Source organism: Scyliorhinus canicula, chromosome 20 (assembly GCF_902713615.1).
Source record: "Scyliorhinus canicula chromosome 20, sScyCan1.1, whole genome shotgun sequence".
Taxonomy (NCBI): Eukaryota; Metazoa; Chordata; class Chondrichthyes; order Carcharhiniformes; family Scyliorhinidae; genus Scyliorhinus; species Scyliorhinus canicula.
Window position 1 is genome coordinate 3,903,093 of NC_052165.1, and position 13,198 is coordinate 3,916,290.

General features: G+C 42.8%; 1 protein-coding gene across 1 annotated transcript in view; it reads left to right on the forward strand.

The window, feature by feature from the left end:
* Nucleotides 1-8,800, forward strand: part of lrp6 (low density lipoprotein receptor-related protein 6) — a 233,531-nt gene extending 224,731 nt beyond the window's left edge. The window contains exons 18-22 of the mRNA XM_038780256.1: nucleotides 958-1,068; nucleotides 2,731-2,961; nucleotides 5,116-5,252; nucleotides 5,835-5,932; nucleotides 6,658-8,800. Of these exons, the coding sequence (XP_038636184.1) occupies nucleotides 958-1,068; nucleotides 2,731-2,961; nucleotides 5,116-5,252; nucleotides 5,835-5,932; nucleotides 6,658-6,940 (860 nt within the window). The 3' untranslated portion in view covers nucleotides 6,941-8,800. The remainder of the gene's footprint in view (nucleotides 1-957; nucleotides 1,069-2,730; nucleotides 2,962-5,115; nucleotides 5,253-5,834; nucleotides 5,933-6,657) is intronic.
* The last annotated feature ends 4,398 nt before the right edge of the window (nucleotides 8,801-13,198 follow it).

Here is a 13,198-nt window from a genome sequence, read left to right on the forward strand (position 1 = left end):
TCGTACTCCATTAGGAGATTTTGATAGCTCGCCTTTCCGGCAACGCAGCCAGTTCCCTTAAGGACCACAGGTTAAACCACATCCCGGAAGCAACTAGTCTGGCTCCATCACTATTCAGAGCTGCGCGGTTTCACCAGGGGGGTCTCCAGATGGATTTTAGTGACCGTATTTGCATATGGAAAAGATCTAATAGCTGTTTCGAGGTCATTTATTTTTTCGTGCCTTTTCTAATGTGACGAGTGGGACACTCCTGTCTGGAATGAGCATTTGCTTCCTGCTCACCCCTTTGGATGCTTAAGTGCTGAAAATTATTGGCACCATTGACTTCCAAGGCCCAAGGGTTTTCCAGTCTTGTGACCCTGTGACAGCTGGAACAATCCATCCCACTCTTGGCTAACCTCTGGCAGATGGTCACAAAATAACAAAGATGAGACTGGAGATGTTGAAAGGATGAACAAGGAATCTAAAAGTGTTACTTTTTAACTAAACCATCTCTTCGTTGAACATTATGACGGTGACTATAGTGTATTGGGAATCTTAGAATTTACAGTGCAGAAGGAGACCATTCGGCCCATGCACCAGCTATTGGAAAGAGCACCCCACTCCATCCTATCCCCGTAACCCAGTAGCCCAACCTACTTTTCAGACACTAAGGGACAATTTAGCATGGCCAATCCACCTAACCTGCACATCTTTGGACTTTGGGAGGAAACCGGAGCACCCGGAGGAAACCCACGCAGACACGGGGAGAACGTGCAGACTCCGCACAGACAGTGACCCAAGGTTGGAATTGAAGCCGGGTCCCCGGAGCTGTGAGGCGGCAGTGCTAACCACTGTGCCGACCGAGGTTGCAAAGCCGAGTATTGTTTTTAAATTGCTCTGTATTTAAGATATTGTCTAACTCTGTCTCTCTATCCCCTCCCCTCAACAAAGTAAAATCTATTTTTTCTGCTTCAGTTCTGTGCCCTATGGAGCAGTTCCAGTGTGCCAATGGCCAGTGTGTTGACAAACATAAAAGATGTGACAAAAACAGTGATTGTACCGACAATTCAGATGAAGATGCCTGTTGTAAGTTTTCACCAACAAGATATTGTTTGTACAACAGGGTTATATGCTGATACATTTTATACTTTGTATTTACAATTAATGTAAATTAATGTATTTAGGTCAAAAAATATTCTTTCCTCTCCCTCCTCTCAAATTTCCACAAAGAGCAGAAACTAATGCTCTGTATTTATTCGAATGTGGTTAAGAGCAGATCCTGGATGGACTGCGGTCCATGTTTCTTGTATTGAGTTCTTGTTTGACATCAGTTATCAGGCAATCAGAATTCTAGTTTGACTCTATTACAGGTACCACGGTTTCAACAAAGATTATGAAAATTGTACAATCCGCTCGAGGAAAGGATTTGGTTCATGCAAATGTTTGACTTGCCAGTTCATTTTGGCAGTTTTTGGCCACGGTTCACTTGGCAAAGCTGTCACCTGTGAATCAGAATGTCACAGGTTCAACGCCCGTTCCAGGACTTGAACACGCAAAAATCAAAGCTGACACTGCGGTGCAATACTGGAGGGAGGGCTGCGCTGTCTGAGGTGCTGTCTTCATCCGATGAGATGCTACACGAGGGCCTGTCGAGTGGATATGAAATATCCCATGGCACTATTCCAATGCAGAATCTGGGAGTTATCCTGGGCGACCTGGCCAATATTTAGCTTTAATCAACATAGCATTCGTTATCTGGCCATTCTCACATTTCCTGCCTGTGAGAACTTGCTGCGTGCAAATTGGTTGCTGTGTTTCCAATATTACAATAGTGACTGTAATGTACTCCATTCCTGGGACCGCTTTGGGATGTCCAGTAGTTAGGGAAAGCGGAACACACAATACAAGAGCTTTTTTCTTTCCGTTTGTGAGAATTGCTTAAGTCTATGAAATTGAAATATTCGAAATAAAGTACAAGAGGAAATGACAGAATCTTTTTAAAATAAAAGAAATAGTACTAAGATGAGGTAGAGAAAAATTGAATTGAACTGTGATGATTTGGCTGTAACAAAAGGAATTACAGCCTGTTTACGTTGGGCAGGAGAGGGGGCGAGGAAATGAACAACTACTTGGGTAACGGAATTAAATTTGCACTTTAGACATAGAATTTTGTGCCATTGCAGACCAAGTTTCTCCCTTGCACGTTTCTGTTGTACTTCATTGTCTCTGTGATGTGATCAAGCTGAGTATTTTAAACAGAAATTACATGTTTGTTCAAAGCTTTTCACTTTTTCAGTTTGGTTAGGCTGAATTTTTAAAAATGTGGAGCACAGTAAGGCAGTGAAATTATTCAAGAAGAAGCAGAGAAATGTTTCGATGTTAATGGGTATGTGTGGGCCGGAGCAGGAATATGGCATTGAGATCAAGAATCGGGCCATGATCGTATTGAATGGGAAAGGGAGCTCAAACGGCCTTCTGCCCCTGATTTCTATCAAATCTCAATTCATCCTGAGAGATTTGCTTTTCAATATATTTTGCTACTGTTTGAAATTAAACCCAATGGTTTCTTTTTTCAATACATTTATCTCTCTGCCTCTTTTCTCTTGAATGTATTTATGGTCAGCACCAGTGCACAAAGGCTGTAAATATTTTTAGATTTTAATGACAATCACATGCAACAAGTTCACCTTCCTGGTTTGCTGATCAAGACCGCTGCTTTGTAACATGCTTTTTTGTAATTTACTACAGATCCCACAGAGGAGCCTACCCCTCAACCTACAAATACCATTGGTTCAATTATTGGTGTGATCCTCTCTGTCTTTGTGATTGGAGCTATATACTTTATCTGCCAACGTGTTCTGTGCCCACGGATGAAAGGTGATGGAGAAACAATGACAAATGATTTTGTTGTGCATGGATCTGCGTCCGTTCCTCTGGGCTACGTACCGCACACTAACTCCCTCCCAGGATCGCTGCAAGGTAGGAATACTTTATTATTATTGAATGCTGAAAATCAATGCCTTGTTTACACTGGGAAACTATCATTGTCTAGTTATTAACCCGACTTTCTCTATCTTTAAATGTGTAGCAATGTTTATTTTATGGAAGCTGTTTTAATATAACTCGATGCACTTTTGTGCTTTACATCAGTTTAATTTGTGTTAGATGCTGTATTAGAAGTAGTGTAGGGCAGATGACTATAACATTACATTTTGATAACATTTTGTGTCTTTTCTGTTGGCACATTTTCTTGCAGAAGTGCCCATACTAGGGTTATCCTTTATTTGGCCATTGTCCCTCTTTCTCTCACTTACTGCTCCAGGTATGTGGCTCCATAGAATAGACACTAAACGTCCTCTACTGCCACATTTCCAAGGATCGTGGACAAGTGACTGTTGGCAAATTATTCAGTCCTGAGATGTTGCAGTTACATCTGACCCTATTTGTGATATGCCTGTAAACACTATTGTATATAGTTGGTGCGACCTCCAACCAGCAGGTGGTGGTACAGATCTACCATGCGGTCTTGAGACATCAGTCAGGTGACATACGGCCACCAGCAGGAGGTTGTAAGGCGTACATGAGCTCAGTCGCACATAAGGATAGTTCCAGGAATGTCGTATGTAACTCTATGATAACTTTGTCTGAATTGATTCTGATCATTACCTTACCACATGTACATCAATAAAACATCGTTCTGATTAAGTTGCCAGCAGTTCTGTAGATACATTGCTGGACAAGATCACAGAACACAACACTATTCCTGTTCACATTTTTCAAGAGTTCACTGTTTAGCACAGGGCTAAATCGCTGGCTTTGAAAGCAGACCAAGGCAGGCCAGCAGCACGGTTCAATTCCCGTAACAGCCTCCCCGAACAGGCGCCGGAATGTGGCGACTAGGGCCTTTTCACAGTAACTTCATTTGAAGCCTACTTGTGACAATAAGCGATTTTAATTTTCATTCATTTCATTTCATTTCGTTTGGAGTGGAACCTGCAACTGCAATTTTCCTTTCTCATCCCAGGAGTGTTCGGATCAACCATAGCAAGTGTACAGCAACTCCAGCAGAAATTGGCAGTTGAACCTTGTGCTTCGTTAATCTTGCTGCTCTATCACCCGAGGGCAAGCACCATGTTTTTCACCTTGTAGGTGTTGGAGGTCAGCTGTGCTGGAACTGATTGCAGTGCCTACTGCCAGAATTGAGATTCACTAATCAGTAACGGGAGAAAAACAAACACCACTTCTTATTGTAAACTTGGTTACCATCATGAAAAAGTGAAATATTTTCAACCCAGTCAAAAAAAACTTCCACACAGTTTAAACATTTTTTTTTAGAGAACCCAATTATTTTTTTTCCAATTAGGGGGCAATTTAGCATAGCCAATCCACCTACCCTGTACAACTTTGGTTTTGTGGGAGTGAGACCCACGCAGACACAGGGAGAATGTGCAAACTCCACACGGACAGTGACCCGGAGCCGGGAACGAACCCGGGTCCTCAGCGCCGTGAGGCAGCAGTGCTAGCCACTGTGCCACCTGCAACACAGTTGGAAGCCATTTCTCCATCACAGACCAGTTCTCCATCTCTCGTCTTCACTTCAAAATTAGCAGCACTGGGCGAGCGAGCAAAGGGCCCTGAAAAGGGGTAGCATGGTGGTTAGCATAAATGCTTCACAGCTCCAGGTTCCCAGGTTCGATTCCCGGCTGGGTCACTGTCTGTGCGGAGTCTGCACGTCCTCCCCGTGTCTGCGTGGGTTTCCTCCGGGTGCTCCGGCTTCCTCCCACAGTCCAAAGATGTGCGGGTTAGGTGGATTGGCCATGTTAAATTGCCCGTAGTGTCCTAAAAAAGTAAGGTTGGGGGGGCGGTTGTTGGGTTACGTGTATAGGGTAGATACGTGGGTTTGAGTAGGGTGATCATTGCTCGGCACAACATTGAGGGCCGAAGGGCCTGTTCTGTGCTGTACTGTTCTATGTTCTAAAAGGAAATGGTAAAATAAAGGAGGAGAGAGAGGCACGAGATCTGGCACGTGATTATATCTGAAATTTTAAATAGGATTGTGTGACATGTTTAAATATTTTTAACATATTGTAAATATTTAATTTAGTGACTGGGATGTGTTTCCTTTACCTGCAGGCATGTCCCGTGGCAAGTCTGTGATGAGCTCCCTGAGTATTATGGGTGGAAGCAGTGGGCCTCCGTATGACCGGGCTCATGTTACAGGGGCCTCATCCAGCAGCTCCTCAAGTACAAAAGGCACTTATTTTCCTCCTGTAAGTAGCAGCTTAGTTATCAACTTAGCTTTGTATTTCTTTTAAAGAATAGCCTGAATTTAACCAGGCGATTTTATATATATATATATATATATATATATATATTCAACCTTTAATTTTGTTTGCTCCATGTTTTATTTCCGGAATCTGTATTCCCAAACTCTGTGAAGAAAAAAGTTGCATTGTTATTTTTTTAGAATGAGTCTTCTCAGGGCTGCAGTATAGATGCCAGAAACACTCCAGGGTCTTGTACAAGTGGCAATTTCTCATGTGTAGCATGGACAGAGTATTGGCAGACTGTCTAACTAGGACTACACACACATGCACTCTCTTACAAACTGCAGGCAGTAAGTGGGCTGAGGCTAGCTGAATTTTTGTTTTTCCATTCTGCTCCCCCCAGGTCTCAAGTTTGGGAAAACTGAGACAATTGACTTTTCCGTCTCTGTTCTACCCGAAAAATGCCAACACAGCAGGTTAATCTGAGAAATCCGTGTAGTTTGGCACCATACATCTCACTGTCAACATATCTTTCTAAACAGTTGATTTGGATTTATAGTGTACTTTTATTTTCTCTCTCTCCAGATGCTGAATCCTCCACCTTCGCCAGCCACCGAACGTTCACATTATACCATGGAATGTGGTTACTCATCAAACAGCCCTTCTACTCATAGATCATACAGGTAAATGGAGAACACAATGCGATGGAGATTTAACTGAGTGTACTTGGCCACAAGATGATACTGTGTTACTTTGCGACTGGTAACAGAAACCAGATAAAAGGGTTTCCCCTCTTTGAATGTAATTGTTTCCTGTAGTTGTTCTGAGAGCTTTGAATAATACCTAACTATCTTGTGATCAAACTCGCTGGAATTTGGGTTATTTACTTTCCTGTTTCATCTGGCAGTTTAATAAATACTTTTGTGCAACACTGCAAGTCGTTCCATACACTTGAACAGGTTACACTTGAAAGTCAACCAGCATTCCCTTACTTTCGGTGTGAGGAGAGAGGATTCAATCCATAATCTCATTGTAGTTTTGTGTTCGTTTATTCGTGCTGGTACAATTCAGTTCATTTTTATTCATTTTCTTTAAATTTACAATGCATAGGTAAAGATAAATCACCCCTTACATTTATTCAGCTATACTTCAAAAATGGGCAAATAGCCATTAATTGTTTTGTTACCAGGGTTGCATCTGGTTTAGGTTCCTTAAATTATTCCTGCTTTAAAAATTAGAAATGTTTAAGGGTTGTCTCTACCCTTTTAAATAAAAGAAGTTTAATTAGTTCTGTGTATGTGATCAACCATTCTTTACAATAAAACTAAATTAATTTAACCAATAAATTAAAATTGTGTACTCCCCAAACAAGTTGATAATATCTTGTACTTTCTTCCCCAATCTGCAGCTACAGACCATATGCATATCGAAATTTTGCTCCGCCCACTACACCTTGCAGTACAGATGTTTGTGACAGCGACTACACCCCGGGGAGGAGAATTGGTGCAACAAAATGTTACAGCGATTTGAACTATGACTCTGAACCTTTCCCCCCACCTCCGACTCCACGGAGCCAGTACTTGTCTGCCGAGGAGAACTGTGAAAGCTGCCCTCCCTCTCCTTATACAGAAAGGAGTTACTCGCACCACCTTTATCCACCCCCTCCCTCCCCGTGTACAGACTCCTCCTGAATGCCGGCTTTGCCTATTGTAAATAATTGTTAATATGAAGAGACTGCGTCAAAGAAATACTAAAGAGGGGGAGGTGTGATTTTGTACAGTGAAAATAAATTACATTGGGAGGGGAGAGTAATAAGCTGCAAACAATTTGTACAGTAGAGGATATTTATATATTTTCTAACAGCATCTGCTGGTTGTGCCATAAAAAGATTGTAAAAATTTGTACAAAAAAATCTTCTTTTTCCACATGCAAACAAAAATGCCTTAACCCAGGGAAGCAACTGTACCTAAGAAGAATAGAAAAAATGAGCAAGTACGTTATCCGGGCAGTGTACTGGATGGATTGCGACTCCACTGCCCATTGGGGATCACAGTGCGTTCCACAGTGAAAACAGAAATGCTTAACTATCTTCCGTTTGCACTGTGATAAAGGCAGCTGCACAACACTGCTACAGAATTGAAAGGAGCGACTTGTGGAGAGCGAGCATGGGGATCTTTTCTTGCATTTTTGTACAAAGCTGTTTCAGCAATGCTCAGTTGAAGGAGAGCACATGTAGAGTCACGTACTGAGATTCTCGTCACACCAGTGCCAATAATGTATACAATTTCACATGGCCAGTATCAGCCACCCTGCAGCTTTTAAAGCTAACTTACGTCATGTGTTCAGACGCTATTGCAGCCCCTTGCTGCACAGTCAGGGTGGGGTAGGATTGGAGGGTCATCATCTTGATGCAGCTTCTTTTGGTGAACATGGGGGATAAATGGTGGAATAGCACCTGTGACTTTTTAAAACATTATTTGACCAGAGGCACAAACCTGCCTTGATACCTTTTAAATTCGTCAACAAGCTTTTAACTTCAGTGCCCACATGTTCTGAGTGTATTTTTATACCACATATTGTGTAGATAACCTATTTATAAGCTATAAAATAACCTTGTATTAGATCTCTGTATAAAGCCTATCCATATATCCTTGCAATACTTTCATGTATAGTTGTATTACTTTATGCATCATTTTATTTTTCTATAAAACATTAGTATAAGGGTAATGACAATCTCAGATTTTTTTTAATAGATGGCCAGGTGAGTTTATTTTTTCCATTTTAAATGTAATTTTCAATTATCAGTTAAGGTACTGTGCAAAATACAGATATCACCTTTATATATTACATGTATAAAAAGATTACATTTTGTAGCAAAGACTGAATACTTTGTAATGGTCCTTAATGGTTGAATGACATGCCCAGGAAATCCAAATCATGTTGCAGCTCTTTTTATGATGTTTCCAGTGTCAGTTATTTAATTAAGTCACTATTTTCCACAAAATACTTTGATCAAAGCATGCATAGGATGATTTGTACTTGAGGATTTTTAAATTGTCTGCTGCTGTATACATGGTGCCAGGAAACCTCTGGTATATTTGACCTGGGATACTTCTGAATAATAATAGAACTCTTGTGTGCCAAATTCTGTTACAAAAACACCCTAGTGGTATGTGTCTAAAGCAAACAACCTTGTTTGGAAGTGAAGGATCGGGTGCTGCTGAATGCATTAATTGTAAACCTATACATTTTTTCTTCTTTGATTTTCGTCCTGTTTTTAGTGAGAAGCTGGCAGCCTTGTGTACCAGGAGCACTCCCTGGCACCAATGTGCTTTGCAGGGATGTGTTTATATTAATGACCAACATTTGGTCAATCCTATCGATTTGCCTAATAACATCCTGAAAATGTAAAATAAGTGCTTTACTTGTCTAAAGTGTGTTTTTTTTTAAAGAGAGAAAAAGCACCTTGTATAAAGCTCCTTCGGTTACTATCAAGTTAAGTTGTAACAAATGAAAAATTGATTTTTATAATAAAACTATGAGTGAAATGTGCATTTATTCTTTTCACCAAGATGTCAAAAAGAGGAGCAGAAACACAGCGAAATGTCATTGTTCAAACTGGGGGAACTGCATCTATCGATGTTGGATATTATTTACTGACCATAATAGATTTCTTGATAGGATTAAGAACAGAAAATGCTGGAAATATTCAGCAAGACTGGCAGCCTCTGTGGAATGTGAAACAGTTTTTAAAAAATAAATTTAGAGTACCCAATTCATTTTTTCCAATTAAGGGGCAATTTAGCATGGCCAATCCACCTATCCTGCACATTTTTGGGTTGTGGGGGCGAAACCCACACAAACACGGGGAGAATGTGCAAACTCCACACGGACAGTGACCCAGAGCCGGGATCGAACCTGGGACCTCAGCACCGTGAGGCAACAGGGCTAACCCACTGCGCCACCGTGCTGCCCAAAACAGATAAAGGATGGAATTTGCTGGCCACGCTGTGTCCCACAGCGCAGCCTGGCCGATAGAAACCGTGAGACCCTGCTCCCGGGATCCACCTCGGATCCAGGTGACCCTGCTCCCGGGATCCACCTGGCTCGCAATGCCTTGGACGTTTGTGGGTGGGATCACTTTTTTAGCAAATCTGCATGTTAAAGCGAGGCAGCTAGTCTCACTCTAATGTGCACATTCTTGCATTACCCGAGGTGTGGGATCAATCTCCCTTGCCTCAGAGACCTTGAACTAATGCCATTCAGTACTGGTCTACACAAATGGGGACCAGATGGAACGGCACTTGAGGGTTTCCCAGGGGATCGTAGACTCCCAGATACTTGCCCTTTGTGCAGGGTGGTACTCTGGCATGACTGGTGCCACCCAGGCAGTGCCATCTGGGTGCCAGCATCTCTCGCTCTAAAACCAGTGAGTGCCTGGCATGTCTTTGCTGTAAACTTTTTTTTTTAATTTAGAGTACCCATTCATTTTTTCCAATTAAGGGGAAATTTAGCGTAGCCAATCCACCTCCCCTGCACATCTTTGGGTTGTGGGGGGCGAAACGCACGCAGACACGGGGAGAATGTGCAAACTCCACACGGACAGTGACCCAGAGCCGGGATCGAATCTAGGACCTCGGTGCCGTGAGGCAGCAGTGCTAACCCACTGTGCCACCGTGCTGCCCACTTTGCTGTAAACTTGAACTGATCCCAAATTGACAAAGTAGACAAGCTTGCCAGAGAAACACCATCTGAAGCTTAAAAGGAAGAGTTACCGAAACAAAAGTTCTAACTCCAGAAAGACATTAAGTGGAAGCCAGTCAAGTGCATCAAAGCTCCTTTATCCTTTTATTTTTATTAATATTTTCTTTACCTCACCCACCCTTTTCCTCTCTGTTTGTCTTTGTGTGTTTAGAGAGTGAGTATAGTTAGAAAGGGGAGGGATGCTGTGTGCAGAGATGGGGGTAATTAGAAAGGGGATCTTTTTGATTTGTTTTATTATTGTCACATGTATTAGTGCACAGTGAAAAGTGTTGTTTCTTGCATGCCAAACAGACAACGCATACCGTATATAGGGAAGGAAGGAGAGACTACAGAATGTAATGTTACATTCATAACTGGGATGTAGAGAAAAGATCAACATAATACGAGGTAGGTCCATTCCAAAGTCTGATGGCAGTGGGGAAGAAGCTGTTCTTGAGTCGGTTGGTACGTGACCTCAAACTTTGGTATCTTTTTCCTGACAAGAAGTTGGAAGAGAGTATGTCCGGGGCGCGTGGGGTCCTTAATTATGCTGGCTGCCTTTCTGAGGCAGCGGGAATTATAGACAGAGTCAATGGATGGGAGACTAGTTTGCGTGATGGATTTGGCTATATTCACAACTCTTTGTAGTTTCCTGCGGTCTTGGGCAGAGCAGGATCCATACCAAGCTGTGATACAACCAGAAAGAATGCTTTCAAAGGTGCATCTGTAAAAGTTGGTGAGACTCATAGCTGACATGCCAAATTTCCTGGGATCTGAGGGTGGCACATGGCGCAGTGGTTAGCACTGGGATGCAGCGCTGAGGACCTGGGAATCCCTCCCCTGGGTCACTTTTGTGTGGAGTTTGCACATTCTCCCTGTGTCTGCGTGGGTTTTATCCCCAAAAGATGTGCAGGGTAGGTGGATTGGCCACGCAAAATTGGCTCATAATTGAAAAAAATAATAATTGCTTGCCCTAAATTTATTTAAAAAAAGAAAGGGGATGGGAGTGTGTTGTGGGGGTAATTAGAACGTGGGTGGGGTTGGAAAAGGGGTATTGGATAGTTACATTTTTCTGTCAGTTTAATAATACTTTGCATTAAACGTCACTTTTGTTAAAAGTTACAAACTTGGTGACTGCAGTTTTTGGGCTCAGCCAAGAACCTCAGATATTTTAAAATAACATCTAAGTTCACTTGTGTTGCGACACAAGTGGGGCTGGAATTGACTGCGCACTAGCCCAGGGTATTGTGACACCAAATAGAGGCCACCTATATTTCAGAACCCAGGCTGGCCAAATGGAGTCTACTAGTCTATAAGAACAAAGAGCCCTGCAACTTTCCCTTGGGACCAGATGAAGAAAACACGTCCTTTGTCAAAGGTGGTAAGGAGAGATGGGTGTGATGTGACATGAAACCCGTGCTGGGAGAACCAGTTATACTGTTACTGTTTTGCAATGCTCAGCCTGCCGCCATTCCATCAATAATGCAGCAGTTCCGAAAAGGGACTCTGTTCAGGTTTGAATACTTGGTCCCATTTCCACTGTTTCTACTGGAACTACTTGACCTTGACACCATTGTTTACAAGACTGGTTCATCTCTGCGTGCCGAACTCATCGTGGAAGTCATCTCTACTGAAAAAGCTAATTATCCAGCATCAATTTTCAACCTGACAAACACGGTGAAGGGATACACCATTGGACTTTGATTCCTGACTCTGGTCCGAGGTGAAACAATAGTCCGAGAGGTCTCCAGCACAGAAAAGGCCCTTCAGCCCACCTTTTCTGCACCAGTCAAAAATAACCGCCTAGCTATTCTAATCCCATTTTCCAGCACTTTTCCCATAGCTGTGTATACTTGGCATTGCAAATGTACATCTAAATACTTAGCAGTATCCACCTGCCCTTCAGACAGCAAGTTCAGTTCCCTCTGATCCTCAGTGCTTCCCAGGGTCCTGACCTTTATCCTGTATTCCTTTGCCTTGTTTGTCCTGCCCAAGTGCATCACCTCACACCTATCCAGATTGAATTCCATTTGCCATTGATCAGCCCATCTATATCCTCCTGTAATCGAAGGCTATCCTCCTCACTATTTACCACCCGACCATCGTATCATCCACAAACCTACTGATCAACCCTCCTACATTCATAAGGAGGAACTACTTCACGCAGAGGGTGCTGAATTTGGGGAACTCGCTGCCCCATAGTGTGTTGAAATCTGAGTCATTAAATAGTTTCAAGAAGGAGGTAGATACATTTCTGATTTTTTTTTTAAACGGTTAAAGGGATATGGGAAAGAGGTGGGGAGGTGGATTTGAGATCAGGAAGAGATGAATGAACAGTCTCGAGGGGCTGAATTGCCAACTTCTCATAATTCCTATTTGTGTCTAAATGGTAAATCTAAACAACCAGGGCCCCAACACTGATCTCTGTGTTAACCCACTGGACACAGGTTTCCAGTCAGAAAAAAGCCCCTCGACCATCACCCTCTGCTTCCTGCCACTCGGCCAATTCCGGATCCAATTTGCCAAATTCCTTAAATCCCATGGGCTCTTACCTTTAGTCTCCCATGTGGAACCTCACCAAAAGCCTTGCTGAGGTCCAAGTAGACTACGTCAAATGCATTGTCCTCATCTACACACCTGGTCACCTCTTCGGTCTCTCAGAATTGCTTCCAATAGTTTCCCCACCACTGGGGTTAGACTGACTGGCCTGTAGTTTCCAGGTTTATCCCTTCCTCCCTTCTCGAATAATGGTACCACATTGATTATCCTCCAGTCCTTCAGCACCTCTCCTGTGGCCAGAGAGGAATTGAAAATTATTGCCACCGCCCCTGCTATTTCCTCCCTTGCCTCACTCAGCAGCCTGGGATACATTTCATCTGGCCCTGGAGATTTGTCTGCCTTTATTTGTCTGCCTTTAAGCCTGCCAAACCACTCAGAACCTCCTCTCTTTGTTTATCTCTTAAATTTTATCACAGTCCTTCTCCCTGATATCTTTCCCCACATCATCCCTCTCACGATTGAACATTGACACAAAGTGTTTAGAATGCTGCCTACATCCTCTGGCTGCACACTCAAATTATCATAGAATCATAGAATTTACAGTGCAGAAGGAGGCCATTCGGCCTATTTAGTCTACACCAGCCCTTGGTAAGAGCAGCCTACCTAAGCCCCCCCCCCCCCCCCCCCCCCCCCCCCCCCCCGTTTAG